General features: G+C 44.0%; 1 protein-coding gene across 4 annotated transcripts in view; it reads left to right on the forward strand.

Moving 5' to 3' along the window:
* Positions 1 to 18371: 18371 nt before the first annotated feature.
* The window catches only part of USP28 (ubiquitin specific peptidase 28), a 44220-nt gene continuing 38748 nt past the window's right edge, over positions 18372 to 23843 (forward strand). For all 4 annotated transcript variants that reach the window (XM_077780493.1, XM_077780495.1, XM_077780494.1 and 1 more), the window contains exons 1-2: positions 18372 to 18444; positions 19674 to 19806. In XM_077780493.1, coding sequence (XP_077636619.1) covers positions 18376 to 18444; positions 19674 to 19806 — 202 coding nt within the window. In that variant the 5' untranslated portion in view covers positions 18372 to 18375. The remainder of the gene's footprint in view (positions 18445 to 19673; positions 19807 to 23843) is intronic.

Genomic DNA, 23843 nt, shown 5'->3' on the forward strand with positions numbered 1-23843 from the left:
TGGCCGGGCCGGGGAAGGGGCTGCAGTCTTTGCAGGGCTCGGGTCGCAGGGCTCGGGGACGCCCTTCGAGTTCGGGGCGAGCCCAAGCTGGGAGGGGAGTGGGCATAAAGGGCAGGACGTGGGGTTGTGTGCACCAGGGATTTTGGGGAGGAGCGCTCTTGGGCCCTGACCTGGGGGAGAAACTTCCGAAGGTGGCAGCTTAGGTGGGGTTTGCTGTTTATTTTCGTTTTTGAGTCCCTTTCATGGCAGTACTGTTTTGAAGTGTCTCAAGCAGACCGAGCTGATCGGACTTAAAGGAGGGATTTATGAACACCTTGTAAAAGACCAGGGGTCCTGGTTACCACTCCCTCCTTCCCTTCCCTCACCCCCGCCACCCTCGCCTTTCTTTTTTTTTTAATAAACTGAGAGTAACCTCAGTTTATAAAATCTCAGTTTATAAAATCTAAAGTGCATTCATCTTTAGATTTTTAATGAGGGAGGAGGAACAGCGCGAAGAATACAAGGTATGCTCATAAAATGCCTTCCTATTCCTGTTATCGAAGAAGACTGAAATAAACACAGGGATTTCTGGGCTCAGTTGGGGAGAGTGGAACACTGGTTTGGGGAAAGTCAAAAGGCTGATACTGCCCGTGAGAAGAAACTTGGGAAGTAGGCAATTTGAGAATGTTCTTCTAAGGTTACTCTGGAATGTTATAACCGCACTACCTCCTCACCCCTCAACTACTGGGCTTTTTCGAGACAGAATGGGAAACGCGTGCCAAGTATGCAAATACGAGCTCGGAAATGAGGAATTTCATAAACATTTATGATACAAAGCTGTCAGATACCTCCACGTGGGAGGCCTTTTATGGCTCTTTATTCAGTTCCTGTGCACAGGAGACCAGGCGTGTAGAAGTGAACACTTTTCTCTTTTAAACTCCGGTAGTAAGAGTTCCCTCCAGGTCCTGGGCTCCGAAATGAAAGTAATGTGGATGGTATTTCATGTGCTTATTTCTAATGGGGATGCTATTGTTAGGTGTTCACAAATGCCCATTGGAATCTGAGTCAGGATTTTCTCTGGTTTCACAGATCGTTTCTATTTGTTTTTAGGACAGTGACTTCAAAACAGGTGGGAAACATCGTCGTTTTGAGACGGTTGTGTTGATTTTAGCGAAGAGGCTATTTTAAGGGAGAGTAAGTCATACTTAAATTTGTTGGGGACCATGTGCCTGTTAATCAACGGCATCTTCATTTACCTCTGCCACAGTGACCAGGATCAGCACTCTGCAAGTTTGTGGGTGAGGTGTTTGATGAGCACTTGTATGTAAGTCATAGCTATTTTTGGAAAACTTGGAACTCCGCTTGGCTGCGGCTGGCCCGGGTAGTACCCTGACGCCTGGCCATCTGCAGAGTGATGACATTCAGTGTTCTTCCCAGTGATTCGCCCCATACAGACAGATGATAAGCTTGGAATGCTCGATAGTGTTTGCCCTTTTTGTTTTTGCTAAGGGAACTGCTTGAAATTGAAGGAATCCTATACAGGGACAGTACCTTTCACCTCTCAGAGGAAAGGTTTTAATGGCTTCCTCCTCTTGATGTGTTTCATGTTAGAATGGTTCTATTTTGGATTCTCTGAAGCATTCTGCATTTCCCTTAAAGGGTTGTTAATTGTTCTAGTTGGGAACAGCTATCCTGTCCGGACACTCAGAAGCTATTTAAAACCTAGAATGCTTCCCTTCCCTTATTGATCAGTTGTGCATGGGACAGACAGAACCCTTCATAGCCTCCCAAGAATTTTAGTGAGAAAAATGTAGGACTCTTGAAATATGTTCTCAGTATGTACTGGAGTCTGAAAGAGAATACTTTGTGATATTACTGAATACCCCAGACTGCAGACTGATACTCGAGTATCTATAGAGATTACTTATAGGCAGGTTTTTGTATTTTTTTCTTTCTTTTTTAAATTTTTAAAAAATGTTTATTTTTGAGAGAGAGAGCGTGAGCAGGGGAGGGGCAGAGAGAGAGGGAGACACAGAATCCAAAGCAGACTCCAGGCTCCAAGCTGTCACCGCAGAGGCTGATGCGGGGCTCAAACCCACGAACCATGAGATCGTGACCTGAGCTAAAGTCGGACACTTAACTGACTGAGCCACCCAGGTGCCCCCAACAGGTTTCTGTGTTTTAATCACTTCTCAACTTGGATAAAAACCAGCAGCAAAACTTACTGTTGTCGTGGAATAAACAACTTGAAGTCAGGTTGGTTCTTATATACCTGTCATCCTTGGAGGCTGTACTAGAATTCATCACGTGTTCTTGTTGCTAACTGGAGCCCTATGAAAACCTGCCAGTTTCTGTGAAAATGTAATGTTCTTTTTGCTTCCTCTTGATTTATGGGCTTTTTATTTGCATTTACCATGTCTAATTGTGATATTTTGGAACATCAGTCAGTGAGTGTTTGGTTGGCTTTCCCAACTTTTGTTTTTTTTTGTTTTTGTTTTTTTGAGAGAGAGAGAAGCCGGGGGATGGGGGGACAGAGGATCTGAAGCGGGCTCTGCACTGAAAGCAGCGAGCCCCATATGGGGCTGGAACTCACCAACCATGTGATCATACCCTGAGCTGAAGTCAGGTGCTCAGTTGACTGGCTTTCCCAACTTTAATGCCTCTTCAGCTATAATTTCCGTTCACAGGATGAGTACAATATTTATAAAAAGCATTGACAAGTAGTGGCTCAGCAGGCAAGATTTCCCCATGTGTTACATTTCATTGAAGAAATTTAAACAGTAGCCAAGTGAAGCAGATGTTTCTTAAGGAAAATAATGATGCCAGTAATAGTAGTAGCTAACACTAATTGAGCATGTGCTATGTGCCAGACCCTGTGCTCAGAACTTAACGTCGAGGGGCACCTGGTGGCTCAGTTGGGTAAGCTTTCAACTCAAGTCATGGTCTTGCGGTCTGTGAGTTCGAGCCCCGCATTAGGCTCTGTGCTGACAGCTTGGAGCCTCAAGTCTGCTTCACATTTAGTGTCTCCCTCTCACTCTGTCCCTCCCCCACTCATACTCTGTCTCTCTCTCTCTGTCTCAAAAATAAACAAACACTAAAAAAATTTTTTGAAAAAAAGAACTTAACATCGAGTATCTCAGTACTTAATGTCAACTCCATGAAATTTTCATATCAGAAGGCTTATACTTGTCAGATAATTTGCCCAAGATCACCCACCTAATAAATGATACAGCCAGGATTGAACACAGCAGTTTTGAGTCTAACAGCCCAAAATACCTTTGATCCTACTTCTTAGTCAATGGACCTGTTGTCTTGGGTCAGAACCTTACTTTTACCCTCCAGAACTCTCCTGATGTTTTAAACTTTGAATCTTCCCTGCATTCTTTCTAAATATATAACCTTCTTAAAAGTTTTTTAAAAATGTTTTATTTATTTCTGAGAGGGAGAGAGAGAGACAGCGTGAGCAGTGGAGGAGCAGAGAGAGAGGGAGGTATAGAATCTGAAACAGGCATCAGGCTCTGAGCTAGCTGTCAGCACAGAGCCCGACGCGGGGCTCGCCAGCAGCATCTGCATCACCTAGCAGTTCGTTGGAAATGTAGACACTTGGGTGTGTTAGAGCCGGCTTGTACTGCCTCTCCAAGCCCAATGTGTGTATCTCTTCCCAGCTCTGCGTTCAGTGACCTCATGCTGATGGCTTGAAATTGTCATGGTGGGAGTATTTATGCCAAGGAAATCAACAGGCTCCACAAATCAACATACCGCTGTTTGGACCTCCACCCTAGACCTGTTGAATCAGTTTGCCCTTTGACATCATCCCTGGGTGATAACTTTGGGAAGCTATGCCCTGCTGCGCAGAATTCCCACTTTGCTTGCTTGCTTTCTCTCTCTCTCTTTCTTTCGTTTATTTATTTATTTTTGAGAGAGAGCAAGAGAGAGAGAATCCCAAGCAGGCTTGATCCCGCAAGCCATGAGATTGTGACCTGAGCTGAAAGCAAGAGTTGGACCCTTAACCAACTGAGCCACCCAGGGAAAATGGGAAAATTCCCATTTTCCATTCACTTATGCACAAGTGTCCCCAGTCCTCCAACAAAATAGCAACAAAATTGCCTTCTGCCCTGGCCAGCTGTTTGCCTTGTTCAGCACCTTCCTTTTGTTTACTTTTTGAACTGAGTTTCTAAATCCACCTGTTTCTTTTCTAAAGTGTTTTGTCTTTTACATTGTACTTCCAGCTCACTGTGGAAACCTTGGGAAATGCCCCCTCCCACCCCCACCCCTTCGGCAAGATCAGCCCCCAGACCAAGGCAGATTAGTTCCCAGATTGCCCATAATTGCAGCGGCAACATCGGCAAGAACCCAGTTAGGAGGTGGCTGTGGGGACCAGTCTAGGGTCCAGTAATAAGAGGGCTGATTGCCCAGAGGCCCGCAGACAGGCTGACCAGGCAGCAGAAAGTTGGATTGTAGGGCAATGACTGTTAATGTGATCAGCATTCCCCAGGCCACCCAATGAGAGCCTTGCCAATAGTAAGCTGTTTGTCACTTGGGAATGAAATGGGTCTCTCGGAGGTGACCGGTGAGTAACCACCTTCTTGTGAAATCTGCAGCCTTCAAGAAGTAATTCTTTTTGCCATTCTCCTTGCTTGTTCAAGTACCAACTCGAATCCCCTTCTCATGTTTTTTGTGTGTGATGATTCCTCATTGCCACTTTTTGGTTGCTATTTATTTGGCATTTGATGCTGCTTAATATCATTTGTTGTTTGGGTTTTTTTTTCCTAAAAACTTCCAGTGTATATATTTTTTAATCATTTGCCACAGTCTTATCACAGACTAAAGTATTATAGTTTGCCTTCACTTCCGAACTGGCTACATTGTTTTACAACTTTCTTAGGAAAATGAGGCCTGGAAACGATGTTTGAATTTATCTAATACACATAGCCTTCTTCATCTTACAAATGCAATAATGGTCTGGCGCGCCTGGATGGCTCGGTTGGTTGAATGTCCGACTTCGGCTCAGGGCATGATCTCATGGTTCTTGAGTTCAAGCCCCGTGTCAGGCTCTGTGTGGACAGGACAGCTCAGAGCCTGGAGCCTGCTTTGGATTTTGTGTCTCCCTCTCTCTCTGCCCCTCCTGCACTCATTCTCTCTCTCTCAAAACTAAATATTAAAATTTTTTTTTAAAAGACAAAAACCAATAAAAGGCCAAATGCAGTAATGGGTCTCAGGAATTAACTTAGAGTTGATTTCAGTAGTCGAAGTCAGAACCCTGGCCTCAGGCTTCCGTTCAGTGACCAGGTAGTACCCTCAATGCTCCAGCTGCCTTACTTCTAGAACGTTCTCTCTCAGAAATCTGGGACCTGTTTCGTTTTTGGTTCTTCTACCCTTTCTTCTCTTGTACGGGCTAACCTGTTAGCTTTCTTGGTTGTTACTTTCCTTTTATTAACTTCTTCCAAATCTGCATTTGTAATCCCGACTTGCAGATGACTTCTACCCCCCTATTTGCAAATGCTAGTTCAACAATTCTTGCTTATCAGCATCCTTGGCTATGACCATTTGCTGCAGAGCCACTTTTGCCACAGGTGCATGAGACATGGGACTATATACTTGTAATAATAGCATCTGCCATATGCCAGTTACGGCCCTAAGCATTTTTTGGTACATTTTGTATATTTAAAAAAACTCTGCAAGGTGTGATTATTATGTCTCATTGCTGATGAGGACAACCAGACTCAGATCTTGATATAGCTTATAAGGGCCTAATAGGAGATTTCCAACCGAAGTCTGTTTGGCTCTACATTGCAGATGAGAAATGTTGACTCATTCAGGATTAAATTCTAAGTGGCAGAGCTGGGACTTCAAGCCATTGAGCTTTCTGCCTGGAACGCATGCCTTTCTCAAACCAAACTTTTCAACTACCACTTGATAACGCATCAAGTGCTTTAGTGCGGATTCTCATCCAACCCATAGAGCAACCTTACGAAGTAAAATTAGCATGAGGAGGAAATAGAATTTGCAAAGTGGTACTGCTGGTAAGCTATCAAACCAAAACCAAAGCACAAGTCATTTTCTCCCGACCTCTGGATGAGTTTCATTGGGCAGGTAGGCCACAATATTTTCCATTTCTATTTGTTTCTACGTGTTTTCGTTGTACTAACACATCCTGGATGCAGTACTTCATCTGACAGTCACATCAGGGCCATTAAAGCTCATGGTAGTTTATTTTCTGGATATGGAAGGTGATACCCTGGAAAGCTGAGATTTACCCGGAGGCTAATATGTGATGGAATCTGGGCTGTGTAGCACTGTCCCCACCGTCTAGGCTTTCTCCGTGAAAAGGGAGGTGAAAATACCAGACATACAAAACCCAGTTAAAGATCTGCATGAGTAGATGCGGGCAGCATGCCACATGGTAGCTTGATGGTCATCTTATTTATTTATTTTGAGAGAGAGAGTGAAAGAGAGAACGAGCTGGGGAGGGGTAAAGAGGATCTGAAGCAGGTTCCGCTGACAACAGAGAGCCCGATGTGAGGTGCAAACTCATGAATCATGAGATCATGACCTGAGCGGAAGTCCGGCATTTAACCCACTGAGCCACCCAGGCGCCTGCCGATGGTCATTTTAAACTTGCGTTATCCTAAATCAATACTTGCTTTCTCTAGAACTGTTGTCCACATTAGTACTTTCCTGCTGTCCTTTTTTGGTGTGTGTATATGTGCGAGCACACATCTTTCTTGATTTTATTCAATTGAGGTGAAATTCACATATAACATTAACTCTTATAAGTTCATTTATTTTGAGAGAGAGCGAGAGTGAGAGCATGTATATGCACAAGTGGGAGAAGGGACAGAAGGAGAGAGAGGGAGAGAATCTTAAGCAGGCTCCACGTTCAGCGCAGAGCCTGATGCAGGGCTTGGTCTCAAGACTGTGAGAGCATGACCTGAGCCCAGATCAGTGACCTTTAGTCTATATTCACAATATTGTGCAGCCACCACCTTTGTGTAGTTATAAAAACATTTTCAAAACCACAAAAGAAAACCCATATCCACTAAGAAGTTACCCCCTATTCCTTCCTTTGCCCAGGCCCCTGGCAACACGGATGTGCTTTCTGTCTCTCCGTTTACTTACTTTGGAAATTCCATATCAGTGGAATCCTACAATATGGGAGCTTTTGTGTCTGCCTTCTTTTACTTGGTGTAACGTTTTTGCGTTTCAGCCAAATTGTAGCATGTATCTGTACCTCATTCATTTTAGTGACTGAGTAGTATTCCACTCGTTGCATCTACTACATTTCATCCATTTTGCCATTGGTGGACAGTTGAATTGTATCTACCGTTTGGCTTTTATGAATAGTGCTACTGTGAACATTCATGTCCAAACATTTTTGGGTACCTGTTTCTAATTGTTTGGGGTATATTCCTCAAAGTAGAGTTGCCGGGTCGTATGGCAGTTCTGTCTTTAATTTTTTGGGGAACTGCCTAACTGTTTTCCACAGCACGTGCGCCATTTTACCCCCGACTTCCAGCAGTGCATAAGGGTTTTAATTTCTCCACCTCCATCCTCTCCAAACACTTATTTCCCATTTTTGCTTTGTTTTGTTTTATAATGTCCCTCCTCATGTGTGTGAAGTGGTCTCTCATTATAATTTTGATTTGCATTTTCCTAGTGGCTAATGTTGAGCCTCTTTTCATATGCTTATTTTCCATTTATGTAGCTTCTCTGGAGAAATGTCTGTTCAAGTCCTTTGCCCATTTTTGAACTGCATTTGCTTGTGTTTGGTTGTTTGAACCAAAAGAGTTGTAATATATCTGGACACTAGACCTTTATCAGATTGATGATTTGGAAATGCTTTCTCCCCTGCCATAGGTTGTCACTTCATTTTCCTGATAATGTTTTTTTGATGCACAGAAGTTTTTAATCTTGGTGAAGCCCTGCTTACCTATTTGTCTTTTCCTGTTGCTCGTGCTCTTGGTGCCATCGCCAAATCCAAGATTGTGAAGATTTACTTCTACATTTTAAGACTGACTTCTATATTTTTCATTTTAGCTCCTCTATTTAAGATACTGATCCATTTTGAGTTCGTTTCTGTGCGTGGTGGAGGTAGGGGTTCAACTTGATTCTTTTGCACGTGAATGTCTACTTGTCTCAGCATCATTTTTTGAAGAGACTAATTTTGTCCCATCGAATGGTCTTGGTGCCTTAGTCAGAGATTAATCGACCATAGAGGTATAGATTTCTTCTGGCCATGTGTAGCCACATGGGTGGACCTTGAGGGTGTTATGCTGAGCGAAATAAGTCAGGCAGAGAAGGACAAATATCATATGTTTGCACGTATAGGAGGATTAGGAGGAACTTGACGGAGGAACAAGGGGGAGAAGAAGGGCGGAAATGGTGGGGGAAAGGGAGAGAGGCAAACCATGAGAGACTCTGGAATGCTGAGAAACAAACTGAGGACTGATGGATGTGGGGGGGGAGGGGGGAGATGGGCATGGAGGAGGGCACTTGTGGGGATGAGCACTGGGTGTTATATGGAAACCAATTTGACAATAAACTATTTGTAAAAAAAAAAAAAAAAAAAGAGCTTTAGATTCTTTAAGTTCCCAAGTCTGATTCATTGAGCTGTATGCTGGTCCTTTCCCATATTACACTGGCATGATTCCTGTAGCTTTTTAATAGCTTTTGAAGTCCAGAAGTGTGAGTCCTCCAACTTTGTTCTTTTTCCATATTGTTTTGGCTGGCTGTTCAGGGCCCACTGAAATTCCCTGTGAATTTGAGGATCAACTTTTCTATTTTTGCAAAAATGGCCCTTGGAATTTTGACAGAGGCTGCATTGAATTTATAGGTCACTTTGGGTAATATTGCCATCTTAACAATATGAAGTCCTTTGAGATGGTTTGCTTTGTGTGTCAGCCTGCCTGGGCCATGAGGTACCCAGACATTTGGTCAAATGTTACTCTAGGTATGTCTGTGGGGGTGCTTCTGAATAAGATTAACATTTGAGATGTAGATGGAGCAAAGCAGATTCCTCTCCCTAAAGTCTGTGGGCCTCATCCAAGCACTTGAAAACCCAGATGGAACAGACTGAGTATGAGGGAATGTCACCTACCTGACTGTTCGGCTGGGCCTTTGGTCTCCTGCCCTCACACTGGAACTTCCATTGTCAGCTCTCCAGTTCTCTGGCTTTCTCTGGGTTTGCAACTTGTCAACTGAAATCTGGGGACTTATCAGCCTCCCTAATTGCAAGTGCCAATTCCTTATAAAAAGTTACTTATCACCCACCTCCCCAACAATAAGCTAGGAATACAGCATTCATTTAGACACACACATACGCGCGCGCTCGCACACGCACCCTGTTCTTTCTTTCCCTGGAGAACCCTAACTAATCCAGTCTTTCAGTCCATCAACCTAAATGTCTTTCCATGTATTTACATTTTCTTTAACTTTTTTTTTTACAGTGTTTTACACTTTTCAGAGTACAAGCCTATCACCTGTTTGGCTAAATTTGTTCCTAGGTATCTTGGTTTTTTGGATATTATAAATGGACTTAAAAATATATTTATTTTTGGAAGAGTGCAAGTGGGGGAGGGGCAGAGAGAGAGGGAGCAGAGGATCTGAAGCAAGCGGGCCGACAGCAGCTAGTCCGATGCTGGGCTCAAACTCACGAACCGGAAGATCACCACCTGAGCCAAAGTTGGACCCTCAGCTGCCTGAGCCACCCAGGTGCCTCTATAAATATATTTTTAATTTCCTTTTCAGATTGTTCATTGCTGCTGTATAGAAACAGTTGATTTTCATGTGTTGACCTTGTAGCAACTTCGCTGAATTTGTTTGTCAGCAAACAAGCTGATGTAGCTTCTTTGGGGTTTTATGTATCCTGTCATTTGTGAACAGAGAGAGTCTTACTTTTTCCTTTCCAACTTGGATGCCTTTTAGTTTACTTGCCTAATTGCTCTGGCCAGAACTTGCAGTGTGGTGTTGAATGGCACTGGTGAAGGTGGGCATCCCTGTCCTGTCCTCGGTCTTAGGGGGATGGCTTTCAGTCTTTCACCATCGTGTATGATGTTAGCTGTGAGGTTTTGTTTTTGCTTTTTAATAAAGGCCCTTTTTGTCATGTTGAGGAAATTCCCTTCTATTCCCAGTTTTCTGGTTGTTTTTATCATGAAAAGGTGATGAATTTCGTCAAATGCTTTTCAACATCAGTCAAGAGAATCGTGTGTTTTCCCCATCGTTCTATCAGCGCGGTGTATCATATTGGTTGCGTTTCTCGCTCGTCTCCTTGTCTGTCATGGTCAACGGTGTTCTCTCAGGCGCCCATTTTCAAGTGTTTGACTAAAGCTCCATTTCTCCACTCTTCGAGATGCTCACTGTGTATCCCACCGTCTGTTTTCCTACCGGCATCCTTCCTGACCCATCCCGCCTGTTCCTTCCGTAGCTTCCTAACTCATAGTTAAGCTTTCTTTTCGTAGCCTCATCTCACCTTGAAATAACTGTTCGCCTGTGCTAGATTAGTCTCCTTAAAGTACCTTTATTTCCCTCCTGTTTCTTCCTGCCGATGGACCTGTTTTCCAGTGTTCATCAGATGAAGCTCCAACTCACGTGGACGCCGAGAACCCTTCCTCATCCAGCGCCACACTGGCTCTCAAGTCCCTGTTGCTTATCGCAAATAGAAACCGCACACAGAGTCCTTCCTAATAATAACTTCTAATTCCACAGTTAGATTTCTAAAACTGGAAGCATGTAAATTTGATTTCGTCTGTCTTCGCCCTTATCTTCTTAGTTTCTCCGTTGACCGTAGCAATGGATTGCTAAACATGGCATTTCCTTTAATTTGTGAAGATGCATTCCATGTGTCCTTATCGTAATAGCTTCCTGGCCTCATTTCTTGTACTTGGTTGGGGGCATGTATTCAAAGAAATGAAAACGCCTCGTCTTAACGTGTTGTACACTATGAAAGAAGCAAGTTGCAGGACATGACGTCCAGTATGAAAATATATATTCACGTGCACCAGCCATTTCTGGAGAGATATTGGAAACTATTAATAGTGGTGACTCCTGGGAAATGGGACTGAGATGGAAAGAAGGGAGAAATTCCTTTCTGCTTTGTGCCCTTTCCTACTATTGGGATTTCTCTGCACATTTGAAAAAAAGAGGTGAAAAAAATGGAAAGTAAGTAATGATTAGTTCCTTCCTGGCTTTTAATTCCAGTTTAACCCCCCTCCGTGCCACATGAGAGTGGCTACATTTTAAAAGCGTTTGATGCTTTTTAAAAACCATGGGCCAGTGGATGAACTGAAATTGTCCTTTTCACCACGGGCCTACTTTATGCATCATTGAAGTAAGGTGTGAAGTAGTCTGTTTCAGGGAGTTTAGTTTTATTCACTAAAAAGGATAGGGAGTCCTGTCCTTCCGACCAGTTATGAGCAAATTGGAGTCGTTGGAAAAAACATGGACTTGTTGCTGGAAGAACTGAGAAGGCACCAGGGCTTTTGTGAGCAGGTCCTTGTTTTGCGGAAGGCGGGAGGGCCAGCGGCTGACTCTGGATGCATCTAAGACCCTGCTCTCCAGACTGGATTTCTGGAGTTGCTGCTAAATATTGGCTTTGATTCCTACGGCTATACTTTTGCTTTCCTTGGGTACTTCAGTTTCATTTTATTTATTTTTATTTTCAAAGTTTATTTATTTTGAAAGAGAGACGGACAGACAGACACAGTGTGAGTGGGAGAGGGGTAGAGAGAGGGAGAGAGAAGATCTCAAGCGAGCTCCAAGCCACCCATGCAGAGCTCCGTGCAGGTTTCGAACTCCCGAACCTTGAGATCATGACCGTGAGCTGAAATCAAGAGTCGGACTGAGCCACACAGGCACCCCTTAAGTTTCATTTTAAAATTGGGAAAGCAGGTCTTTAATTTGGCAGAGGACTTTACTAGGCACACTTACGAAGGACTTTGGTAGTTTTTTGGAGGAAGAGAACATTTCCCAGTTATAGACTTAGCTTCAAATTTAGAAATGTCTTTGGAAGACTAGACAGTTGAGATTAGGAAATGGTATTTCAGAATAATAGCATCCCTGTTTGAGGGAATGGAATAATGTAGAAAGCTCCTTATCATGATACTAATCTGGGTGTTTTATATTTTATTAAAAAATTTTTTTGAATGTTTATTTTTGAGAGAGACAGAGTGTGGGCAGGGGAGGGACAGAGAGAGGGAGACACAGAACCCAAAGCAGACTCCAGGCTCTGAGCTGTCAGCACAGAACCCTATATGGGGCTCAGACTCACAAACTGTGAGATCATGACCTGACCTGAAGTTGACACTTAACCAACTGAGCCATCTGGACACCCCTAAACTCGGTGTTTTTTTAAAAGATAAAACTCCTTATTATTGACTTCACAAATTTGCCTCATCTGATCAAAGAGCGTTTGAATTTAGTGGCAGTTAAGGTTTATTGTAAAAAACTCCATAGCTTAATGTTTTTACTATGTGAATAGTCCTGTTCATCGCTTATTGTGAGATGAATTACTGTCTTTGCTTTAAGAGAATGTCAGTCCTGAGAAGTGGCCTGGATTGCACCAAAATCACTGAGTAGCTGAGGTCAGAAAGCTTGAGTTTCTTCTTCCTAGAGATTTGTGTGTACCTGTCTTTCTTCACTGCCTCTGGGCAGGAAAAGAGAGTACTTTTTGTTTAATGAAAACAATGTGGATTTAGCTAAGGAAATGCAAACCTGTTGGCTCTTGCCACTTGTTTGACTTCTTTATGACTGGAGCACAGGCTTTGTCTTGTCTCCTGTTGGGTGTGGACTGTGTATATAGCCTCGTGGTTATGGTGAAGTTAATATTTAAATCAGCTCTTTCTGGAGTTCCCGGAAAAGCCGGGACTTGGTAATAGGGTCGGATCCTACTGAGCCTAGTGTCTGTTACTGTAAAACTAATACTTGATACACAGCACTTCCTAGGATTTGGGTTGGATTTAGCTAATCACAAGGGTTTAGCTAAACACTCACGAGACTGAGTCATATAGCCGTTATTTGTTGATGTCAGTAGCATGGCTTAGTCCTCGTGAAATTTGTTGTTCAGGTTCGTGATAGTTATCTTTGAGTTGCCTTTTTAATTCAAGACATTGGAGGACAGAATGAGTTTTGTAAACCCTCGTTTCTCAATCTGCACAGTGAAGATAACGATTCCTACCTGTTAGGGCTGTTACGAGGATGCCATGTATGTGAGGCACTGAAGGTTCCAGACACAAAGAAGGTGTTGATGTGTTAGTCCCGGTTGTTACCAGCACTGTCCTTTGTGGAGTTCGAATTAGGTAGTATGTTGCAGGATTCTTGCCTTTATGGAGGTGGGAATTTCACACTGAAAACCATTAGAGAAGTGCGTGGTGACTAATACCAGGTAAAGGCCATTCAGTCCCTTTCATTCACAAGCTCATTTGTTCCCTCAATACCGGCGATTTGAAAGGGTGGAAATAGTGTGGACTAGAGTTCTTGCGAACGACCTTAAGGAGGAGGTGAGATGAATATATCCCATGGGGCGCCAGAGTGGCGCAGTTGGTGAAGCGTCCAGCTTCGGCTAAAGCCATGATCTCAGGGTTCTTGGGATCGAGCCCTGTGTTGGGATCAGCACGGACAGCGTGGAGCCTGCTTGGGATTCTTTTTCTCTCCCTCTCTCTCTGCCCCTCCCATCCTCATTCTCCTTTTTTCTCTCTCAAACATAAATAAATACACTTGCCAAACAAATGGACGATCATAGCCCTTGACTGTGGAATGGGCATTCCTGGAGATAATGGAAGTTTAACACTCGAAGGCATGAGAGAGGGTGCATTTGTGAGGTAAGAACGGAGATGGATAAAATGGTGGGCAGCCTAAAGGTGGAAGCAGATAACGGTCTTTGAAGAGCAAGATCAGGAATTTGGATTTGAATAAACATGTGGAGTGTTGTTCCTGGAGTGGTACAAAATGATTTTACATAGTTGTCATCTGTGCCTGGTAGCATTTTTCTGCGCTGACAGCACAGAGCCTGACGCGGGGCTTGAACCCACCAACCCTGAGATCATGACCTGAGTTGACATCCAGAGTCCGATGCTTAACCAAATGAGCCACCCAGGCACCCCTCCAGTAGCTTTTAAAAAAGGAAAACTAAGAGTTTATTTTCCTTTCCTCTTTGTATTATTCTGAGGGTATTAATGTCCACTGCTCATCTGTTACAAAGTGGAGAAAGGGGAGTGGGGCTTTAATCCACGGCCAAATAGAATGATTGGTGAATCATTTAATACTTGGGTACCATATTTCACCGATTCACATTTATTTGGCATTCTGAGGTCTCTGAAATTGAGATGTTCCTTACATTTACTGCCTCCAAGAAGCAGGGGGGAGGTACTTGCAGTGTCTTCACACGTGTGGGCTCGGTCAGAGCCGTTCCTGCTGTCTTGGCAGTTGAGTGTATGTACTGTTGGTACCGCGTGGTTAGTTAACTTCTCAGTTTAAAAGATCACACAGCGGGGGCGCCAGCGTGGCTCAGTTGGCTAAGCGTCCGACCTTGGCTCAGGTCATGATCTCATGATCTCATGGTTCACAAGTTCAAGCCCCACGTCAGCCTCTGTGCTGACAGCTCAGAGCCTGGAGGCTGCTTCAGATTCTGTGTCTCCCTCTCTCTCTCTGCCCTCCAGCTTGTGTGTGCACATATGCACGGTCTCTCTCTCTCTCTCTGCCTCTTTCTTTCTCTCGAAAATAAACATTAAAAAAATTAAAAGATCACACTGTGATTCAGCATTTAAATTAAAAAAACAAAAAACAAAAAAACCCTGAATAAAGAAAGGCATAGAAACAGAAGAGCAGAGTATAAATTTAATTTTATGGGAGGCAAAATATTTGTCACTGGAGGAAATGATTGCAGTTTCAAATTTTCTTGCAAAGCTGCAATCGAGTGTCTTATGGGACCTAAGAAAGGAAGCTACCCTAGGCATATTAGGTTTTGTTACTGAGAAACATGCTAAAAAATTGCTTGTCACATGCCTGGCACTGCACCTGGGGCAGCAGGGGAAATGGCTCTATTTCTCGACATAAATAAGAAAGCTTAGAGCTGCAGGAAGCTGATGTGACCAGTTCACATGTCTCCTAGGACTGGCATGAAGGCACTGTGTCCTAGTGTAAGTGGCAACTGTTTGTCTCCTTCGTGGTGCATAAAATAAGTGTGCTCTTTAGATTCAGTCAAAAATGGTATTTACCTCCAACACAGTACTTCCCTGGTTTACAACTGATTGTCTTATGAAATAGTCAAAGGTGTGGTTTCGTAAGGCAGGAAAAGTAGCGATAGAAAACTCCTGAAGATGCGAGAAAGACTGAGGTCAAAATACAAGAATTAACCATCTGCATTGGTTTGCATTAAATAGGTACTCTTTTTTTTAAATGTTTATTCATTTTTGAGAGAGAGAGAGCAGATGAGAGAGAGAGAGCATAAGCAGGGGATGGGCACAGAGAGAAGGAGACAGAATCTGAGTCAGGCTCCAGGCTCCAGACTGTCAGCACAGAGCCCAATGTGGGGCTCGAACCCACGAACTGTGAGATCACACCCTGAGCAGAAGTCAGCCGGTCCATCATCAGCTGAGCCACCCAGGTGCCCCTGAAATAGGCATTCTTGCCTGTTGCCCTGTCTTCTCAGATATAGGCAGGCATAGAGTGCAGACTCTGGTGGCAGACAGCCTGGGGTCAGACCTCAGCTGCAGCCCTTACTGCTGGTAACCTCGTGTTAGTGCGGGGACCTCCCTGTGCCCGTTATCCTAACACCTAGCACAGCTTTCTTAGTGGGGTGAAATTAGTCCATACGCATGGGGCATGTATACCAGCTCCTTCCCGAAAGTAAGCAGTGTACGTTAGCTATTATCGCTGACCGGCGCGATTTGCTGGGAATGCGGAGCGTCAGTTGGTCCACCGGGCACCTGGAGGTGAAGATGTGATCATCAACCCCATTGCTACCTTGCTGGTTCCAGTTTAGGGATGATAACGCCGCTCCCCCCCCACCCACCGCCCCGCAATGCAGACGGTCCCTGACTTATGAGAGTTCGACTTGACATTGGTATAACAGTGATACGCATTCAGTAGAAACCATGCCTTGAATTGAGACTCTTGGTCTTTTCCTCAGGCTGGCGCTGTGCGGTGTGCTCCTCTCTGGTGCTGCTGGCCAGGGGCGGTCAGCCACGCGACCCTGGGGGTCAGCGACCAATGCATTTACAGCCCTTCTGCACCCGGACAGCTGTTCTGGTTTTCTTCACTTGCAGTACAATATTCAGTACACTGCATGAGATACTCAACGCTTTCTAATAAAATGGGTTTTGTGTTGGAGGAATTTTTTCCCCACCATGGGCTGACTTAAGTGCCCTGAGCGTATCCGGGGTAGGCTTAGGCTGAGCTGTGATGGGGGGGGATGTGGGGTCTGTTAAATACATTTTCCATTTACGGTGGCTTTGCTGGCATGTAACTCCGTCGTAACTTGAGGAAGGTCTGCATTATTCCAGCCTTGTTGGGGCACATCGATTGTGATGTTTTAGAAAATTGTGTATGATTGAGATGTATAGATTCACACACTTTTACACATAAAATAAAATGGAATTAGAATGATTTTGGGGGACGCCTGGGTGGCTCAGTCGATTGAGTGTCCGACTCAATTTTGGCTCAGGTCATGATCTCACGGTGTGCGAGATCGAGCCCCACGTCTGGCTCTGCACTGTCAGCGCAGAGCCCACTTGAGATCCTCTCTTTCTCTCTCTCTCTCTCTGCCCCCTCCCATTCACTCTCTCTCTCTCAAAATAAACTTAAAAGAAATCATAAAGAAAAAAAATTAGTCTGAGGGAAAAAATACTTAAAAATTTTTTTTAATGTTTTATTTATTTCTGAGAGAGAGAGAGAGAGAGAGAGACCGTGTGAGCAGGGGAGGGGCAGAGAGAGAGGGAGATACAGAATCTGAAGCAGGGTCGAGCCTCTGAGCTGGCTGTCAGCACAGAGCCCGACGTGGGGCTCGAACCCATGAACCGTGAGATCATGACCTGAGCCAAAGTCGGACACTTAACCGACTGAGCCACCCAGGCGCCCCGAAAAATTACTTTTTAATGCTTTTATTTTTCTAAAAACCCTGTGTGTTTCTAGCCTTTGCTGAAGCTAAATCTGGACCCTTTTAGTCTGACAGCCCTGTCCCAGTATACAGGCCGTGACTGCCTTTGACAAGACCTGGAGCCTCTAAGAGTACTGGCCTCAGCAGCGTCGGGTTCCATTTCTATCCTGTGACTGTGGTCCATGACTGGAGCAGAAAGACTGTGGGTGCTTTTCTGAGCACTTGTGCAGGGCTGTTCCGTTAGTTATTTCTAGTTGTGTGATATTTAAGTGTTGCATTGGGCCCTCAGCTGTTGAAAAACATAGGATACTATTTCTGTCACAGCTGACAGTGAGTGTAGACTGCCTCTTGGAGAACATATTACTAACTGAAAGATGGTTGATGGGAAGCATCAGGTATTGAATTGGGGCTTAATTCCAGAACAACCTGAGGCATCGATCGTATCAATTTGATTTCTTTTCGCTGAATTAAATGTGAACTATTTCGTTTTCCATAATCATCTATAAGAATGGCGCCGGCCAGTTCTTTAGAGTGAGCTTGCTTGTAAAAAAATAGATGTTTTGTGTTAACTTTTGTCTTTGTGCGAAACAGGGTAAAACGTTGCACTGAAGACTTGAAGGCTGCAAAGGAGGTATAAACTGATCTCGTGGTAGCTGGAAGTTAACAAGATAGGTTTTCCCACGATTCCAATTAATGAAGAGAAAGCCTTCCATGGTTTATTCCCTCTGGAATTTTACTTATAATTCAGAAAATGCTAGTTCTGTCTCTACTTTTGAAGCGACCAAACCTGAAGATTTAAATAATGACGCTGGTAGTATCATTTGTTAATTACGCGGTTGGAAATTTATTGTCAGTGAAAAATGACACACAAAGATGGCATGTGCAGTGTAGCTTAAAATAGCACATCTTCACATCCATGCAAATTCCCTGGACTCCTTATATGACCCAGTTGTGTATTACTCACAAAAAAGAAAACCTCGGGCACTTTAGCTACTATGAGGGCTGGATATTACATTTCAGTGTTTTATGTACTTAATAATTTTACTGTTTACTAATATTTTTTCCCACCAGTGCCAAAAGCGTTTCTCATGATTAACCTTTTACAAGAGCAATAGATCTGGCATTTCAGAATGCGTCTGACAGTCAGTACTGTGTTGCTTGGAGTTTGTCGGTTCTTTAAAGTAAAATATGCAGGCCTCAAGCCTGATTATCCAGGATGCTTATACTTAAATTCTTGAAGTGTATCCAGGTTTACTTTCTGATGGACCTGTCTCTGGTTTTTTTTTCCTCAAAAACAGAGCTGCCAAATGCTGTTAAACCAACTAAGAGAAATCACAGGCATTCAAGACCCTTCCTTTCTTCACGAAGCTCTGAAGGTTAGTTTCAAGGCCGCTGTTAGTCAACAGGCTTTAAAATAGTTGTCCATATCATGGTTATGTCAAGTCAAGCTATTTTTATGCCGACATGAAAGTGCATATACGAATGGAAGCTCTTAAGGTCAGATCACCGAGTATCTTCAGTATGTAAATTATACGAGGGGGAATTGAGGGTGGGGGGGGGACTTAACTGGAGGGAACCAAACAGGGCAAAAGAGATTTAAGAAGCACATCTGCCAACTGCATTTTATAGCCTTTATGTGGATCCTGACTCAAACAAACGCAAAAATCTTTGAGTCAAGCAAGTTTGAACCGGTTATTTGATATTAAAACACTTGCACTATTTTGTTTAAATTGCTTAATGTTTATTTAATCTTGAGAGAGAGAGAGAGAGAGAGAGAATGAGACAGAACGTGAGCATAGGAGGGGCAGAGGGAGAGGGAGACAGAATCTGAAGCAGGCTCTGGGCCCTGAGCTGTCAGCACAGAGCCCAATGCGGGGCTCGAACTCACAAACTGCGGGATCATGACCTGAGCCAAAGTCTGACACTGAACGGACTGAGCCACCCATGCGCCCCTAAACGTGATGTTAATAATTTACTCATAATTATAAGAGTATTGTACAATGTAATCTACAAATCATACACTTTTAAATAGTTAGCCTCTGTTTTAATGGTCAGCCGCCTTTTGATATGTCTTTGCTGTAAAATCAGGACTAGTAACATCCAAAGCAGTGAGAATATTCTTCTTTGCATGTTGCGGGGAATCAGAGCATGGCAATTCTCTCCCTGTAACCAGCCATTTGATATAAGCTTTGAGCATAGTCTACTTGCTGCCCCCCACGGCACTCTCTTCTCCTTTTTTTTTTTAATTTTTTAAAATGTTTTATTTATTTCTGAGAGAGAGAGAGACAGTGTGAGCAGGGGAGGGTCAGAGAGAGAGGGAGACAGAATCTGAAATAGGCTCCAGGCTCTGAACTAGCTGTCAGCACAGAGCCCGACACGGGGCTTGAACCCACGAACCCTGAGCTCATGACCTGAGCCGAAGTCGGACGCTTAACTGACTGAGCCACCCAGGTGCCCCTCTTCTCCTTTCTACCCTGGACTCGTACCTTGACTTACTCAGAATGTCACCAGGGGAGTCAGGAGTTAAATAAAAAATACTAACTCGCTATTTATTTTAAATGCTGTGATGCTTTACTCTCGAAATTTCTGTTTTCCTTTTCTTTAGGCCAGTAATGGTGACATCACCCAAGCAGTCAGCCTTCTCACCGAGGAAAGAGTTAAAGAGCCGGGGGGAGACACGGTTGCTACGGAACCATCTGAAGTGGAGGGGAGAGCTGCCAGCAGAGAAGTCCTAGCAAGTAGGTGTATCCTGTCTCCGTCCTGCTCTGAGCTAGCAGAACATGAGAGATGAGCGTACATGAGTTTCCTCCCAGTCACATCAACCCTTTGGGAATAATGCTGATAATCGCTAATTATTGAACCATCACTATGTGTCAGGCACAGTTTAAGCAATGACATGGATTCATCCGTTCGTTCGTTCATTCTGCACTTATTTCATGGGCACCTACTATGTGCCAAGCACTCTTTTAGGCACTGGAGATGAGCAGAAGAACGAGAATCCCTGCATTCGTGTCGCTTATTTTCTTGGGGGGGAGACCCACAGGTCACTAAGTAAATTATGTGGCATATTAGCATGTGCTAAGTACCGTAGGGAAAAGTAAAGGATGGAATGAAAGAAACGGGTAAAGGAAGGGCGCCTGGGTAGCTCAGTCGGTTGAACATCTGACTCCTGATTTCGGCTCAAGTTATGATCTCACAGGTTGTGAATTTGAGCCCCACCTCAGGCTCTGTGCTGACAGTACAGAGCCTGCTTGGGATTCCGTCTCTCCCTCTCTCTCTGTCCCTCCTTTCCTCCCTCCTTCCCTCTTTTTCAAAATAAATAAATAAACTGAAAAAAAGAGAAGTGGAAAAGGGAGTACTGGGGATTGGATCTGAAGTGGGCTGAGACTTTGAAGAGAGTGGGAAGGAGGTGAGGGAGCGAGTCAGTGAGGCCTTAACGCAGGGGCGTCCGTCAGCGGCTCAGGGACGGCAGGGGGGCTGGAGCGGGGGACNGGACAGTTTGGAGCAGAGGCATGACGTCAGCTGGTTTCCGTTCTCTAAAGGTCGTTCTGATGGCTCTGTTGAGAACAGAGTGGCGGGGCGAGGTAGTGAGCATGGATCAGAGCGGGAGCCAGGACGGTGAGGAGGCTTTGCGGCATCTGGGCCAGGAGGTGGTGGTGGAGGGGTGGGGAGGAGCCCCCGGCCAGTGGGATTTGCTGACCGCAGAGATCAGGGGTGTAAAGGAGAGAGAGGACTTGAAGGGGCTCCCGGTTTTGTTTCTGAGCCACAGGAAGGCTGCAGTAGGTGCCGCTAGGGCAGATTTGGGTGGAGGTGACGAGATCCGCTGGCAGTGCTGTGACATCAGGTGGAGTGTCTGAAAGGCCGGGGGATCCAAGCGTGCGGCTCAGGGGAGAGATCGGCTGCAGAGAGACAAAACTTGGCATCAAGAACCTGTGAATGGTCCGTGAGGTTGGGATGCGCTTCCCAAGGCGGTGGGGGTGGACGGAAGGGAACAGGTTCAGTGACTAGCAGTGGACACTCCCAGTACTCAGAGGCCGCCAGTGTCCAGGGAGGTTGGAGGAAGACCAGGGGGGCTGGGAAAATGGGACTCTGGAAGCCAAGAAGCCTTCCTGGAGGAGGGAGCCATCAATGGGGGGCAGATGGCATTATGAATATGTGGGCCTTTTGCAGTTTTGAGCTATTCTGAATAGTGCTGCTGTGAATATTCTTGTATGTATCTTTCAGTGCAATACTGACTCTTCTCAGTTAAGATTTCTCTTTTTGAAACTCATTCATATTGAAGGTTATAACTAGTTCCTTTACTTTCCCTGGTATGTAGTAGTTCATAGTCTGGATTTGTTTATTGACTTTGGGTTATTTCCCTTGTTTTGTTTTTTGCTTTTATAAGCAAAAGGCTGCTGTGAGCTGTTTGATTCATGTTTCTTGTGCACGTATGCAAGAGTTTCTTTAGTTAGCATAAACCCAGGAGTGACATTGGGGGGGTGGGGGGTAGGAAGATACACTTGTCTTCAACTTTATAGGTAATGATATTTTGTAGGAGGATTCTTTACCTGTTTATTAAACTCCCACTAACAGGATTTGGGGATACCCTTTGCTCTCAAACTGGTTAGATTATAAAATTGTTGCCCATTTTTTGGATACAAAATATCTTGTTTTCAGTGAGAATTTTTTTATATTGGTAATGAGATTGAGCAACTTTTTCCTTTTGACCACACGTTTCCCCACAAGTGACATTTCTCTTTGGGTCTTCTGCCCCGATTTTTCTGTTTGCTTTTTTCCTATTGGTTCCTGATACTCTATTATTGATGATAACCTTAGGCTTGATATATCTTATTGATATTGACCTTATGTATATTTGATATTAACCCACTTTTTTGGATTTGTGTTACAGACATCTTTTCCCTGTTGGTGACTTGGGTTTTTACACCGTGGTGGTGAGCTAAATAGTTTAATTTTATTGCAGTTGCATTTATTAGTCTTTTCCTGTGGTTTATGCTTTTTGTTTAAGAACCCCTTTTACACCCTGCAGTCATGCAGATGAAAATTGTAATGTTTTGCTTTTCACGTTCTTTAATCCATCTGAAATGGATTTGGGGGGAGGAGGCAAAACATAAGGTAAGGATACAGTTAGATTCCTTGCCCCTCCCCTGGCCCTATACAACGTGTGCCTTATCCTAGTACCTTTGATTAAAAAGGCTTACTTACCCACTGATCTGTGTTATCAGCTCTGTGTTATATTGGATTTTCAAGTTTCCCATTCTGTTTCTTTGAGGATCTGTTTTTAATTCTTTGGGATAGGTACCTACGAATGAAATTACTGGGTCATGTAACAACTCTATGTGAACTTTCTTGTTGTAATTTTTCTAAAAGAGGACTCTTTTCTTAGCTGCAACATTATCACACTTTAAAAATTAATAGTTCTGTGATCTCACTCAGACACCAGTGTAGAAATCGTCTCATTAACAACATGCTTGCATTTTGGAAAAATCATGATCCCGATGGTGTTGAAACATTACATATGCTTCAAATGTCTTTTAAGACGCTCTTTATCTATAAATTCCCTCTCTCTTTTTTACTTGCAATTTAAGGTCCAGAGAAATCAAGTCCTTTGTTCTGTCAGATTTCCAACATTCTGAAATTTGTGGATTTCATTCCTGCAGTATCTTTTAATGGATTTTTCTCTCCCTTGTCTTTTCTTAGACTTAGATGTATAATTGGCATGACTGTGTCACAGGTAGTGTTGTGTGTATAATGTATCTTCTGTTTTGTCATGTCGAAGACATGAGTCTGATGCGGGGCTTGAACTCATGAACTGCGAGATCATGACTGACTGAGCCTAAGTCAGATGCTTAACTGACTGAGCCACCCAGGTGCTGCAGTCCTTCACCTGTTTTCAAATTGGGTTTTTATTTTGAGTTGTAGGAGTTCTTTATATATTCTAGATACTAACCCTTTTTAAAAAAATTTATTTGAGAAAGAAGCAGTGTGAGTCGAGGAGGGGCAGAGAGAAAGAATCCCGAGCAGGCTCCATGCCACCAGCACGGAGCCCAAAGTGGGGCTTGAACTCATGAAACCGCCAGACCATGACCTGAGCAGAAACCAAGAGTCAGACGCTTAACTGACTGAGCCACTCAGGCGCCCCTAGATATTAACCCTTCTATCAGATATGTGATTGGTTAATATTTTCTCCCATTCTGCAGTTTGCTTTTTTACTCTATTTAAATCTTTTTTTTTAACGTTTATTTCTGAGAGAGAGAGAGAGAGAGAGAGTGAGCGAGCACACATCTAGGGGAGGAAAGAAGGGCAGAAAGAGGAGGGACAGAGGATCCCAGGCAGGCTCCGTCTGCACTGTCAGCACAGAGCCCGATGCAGGGGCTGAACTCACAAGCCACGAGATCACAACCTGAGCTGAAGCCAGACGCTTAATTGACTGAACCACCCAAGTGCCCCATTTCCTCTATTGATTGTAGCCTTTCGTGCACACAAATTTTTTTTTAAGTTTGATTTATTCCCATTTGCCAATTTTTGTTTTTGTTCCCTGTGCTTTTGGTGTCCTGAGAAATCGTTGCCCGGTCCAGTGTCCTAAAGCTTTGTGTGTTTAGCTTTTCAAAGGGCTGCCAGATTCCATTCTCCAAACGTCCCCGCAGCTGCACCGTTTTCTGTCCTCCCACCTAACACACAAGGGCTCCAAGTTCTCCAGATCCTCATCAGCTCTTGTTATTTTCGTTTCGTCTTTTTTGTTTTGGGTACGAGCCATCCTAGTGGGTGCGGAGTA

This window comes from Crocuta crocuta, unplaced genomic scaffold (assembly GCF_008692635.1).
Source record: "Crocuta crocuta isolate KB4526 unplaced genomic scaffold, BGI_CrCroc_1.0 scaffold374, whole genome shotgun sequence".
Taxonomy (NCBI): domain Eukaryota; kingdom Metazoa; phylum Chordata; class Mammalia; order Carnivora; family Hyaenidae; genus Crocuta; species Crocuta crocuta.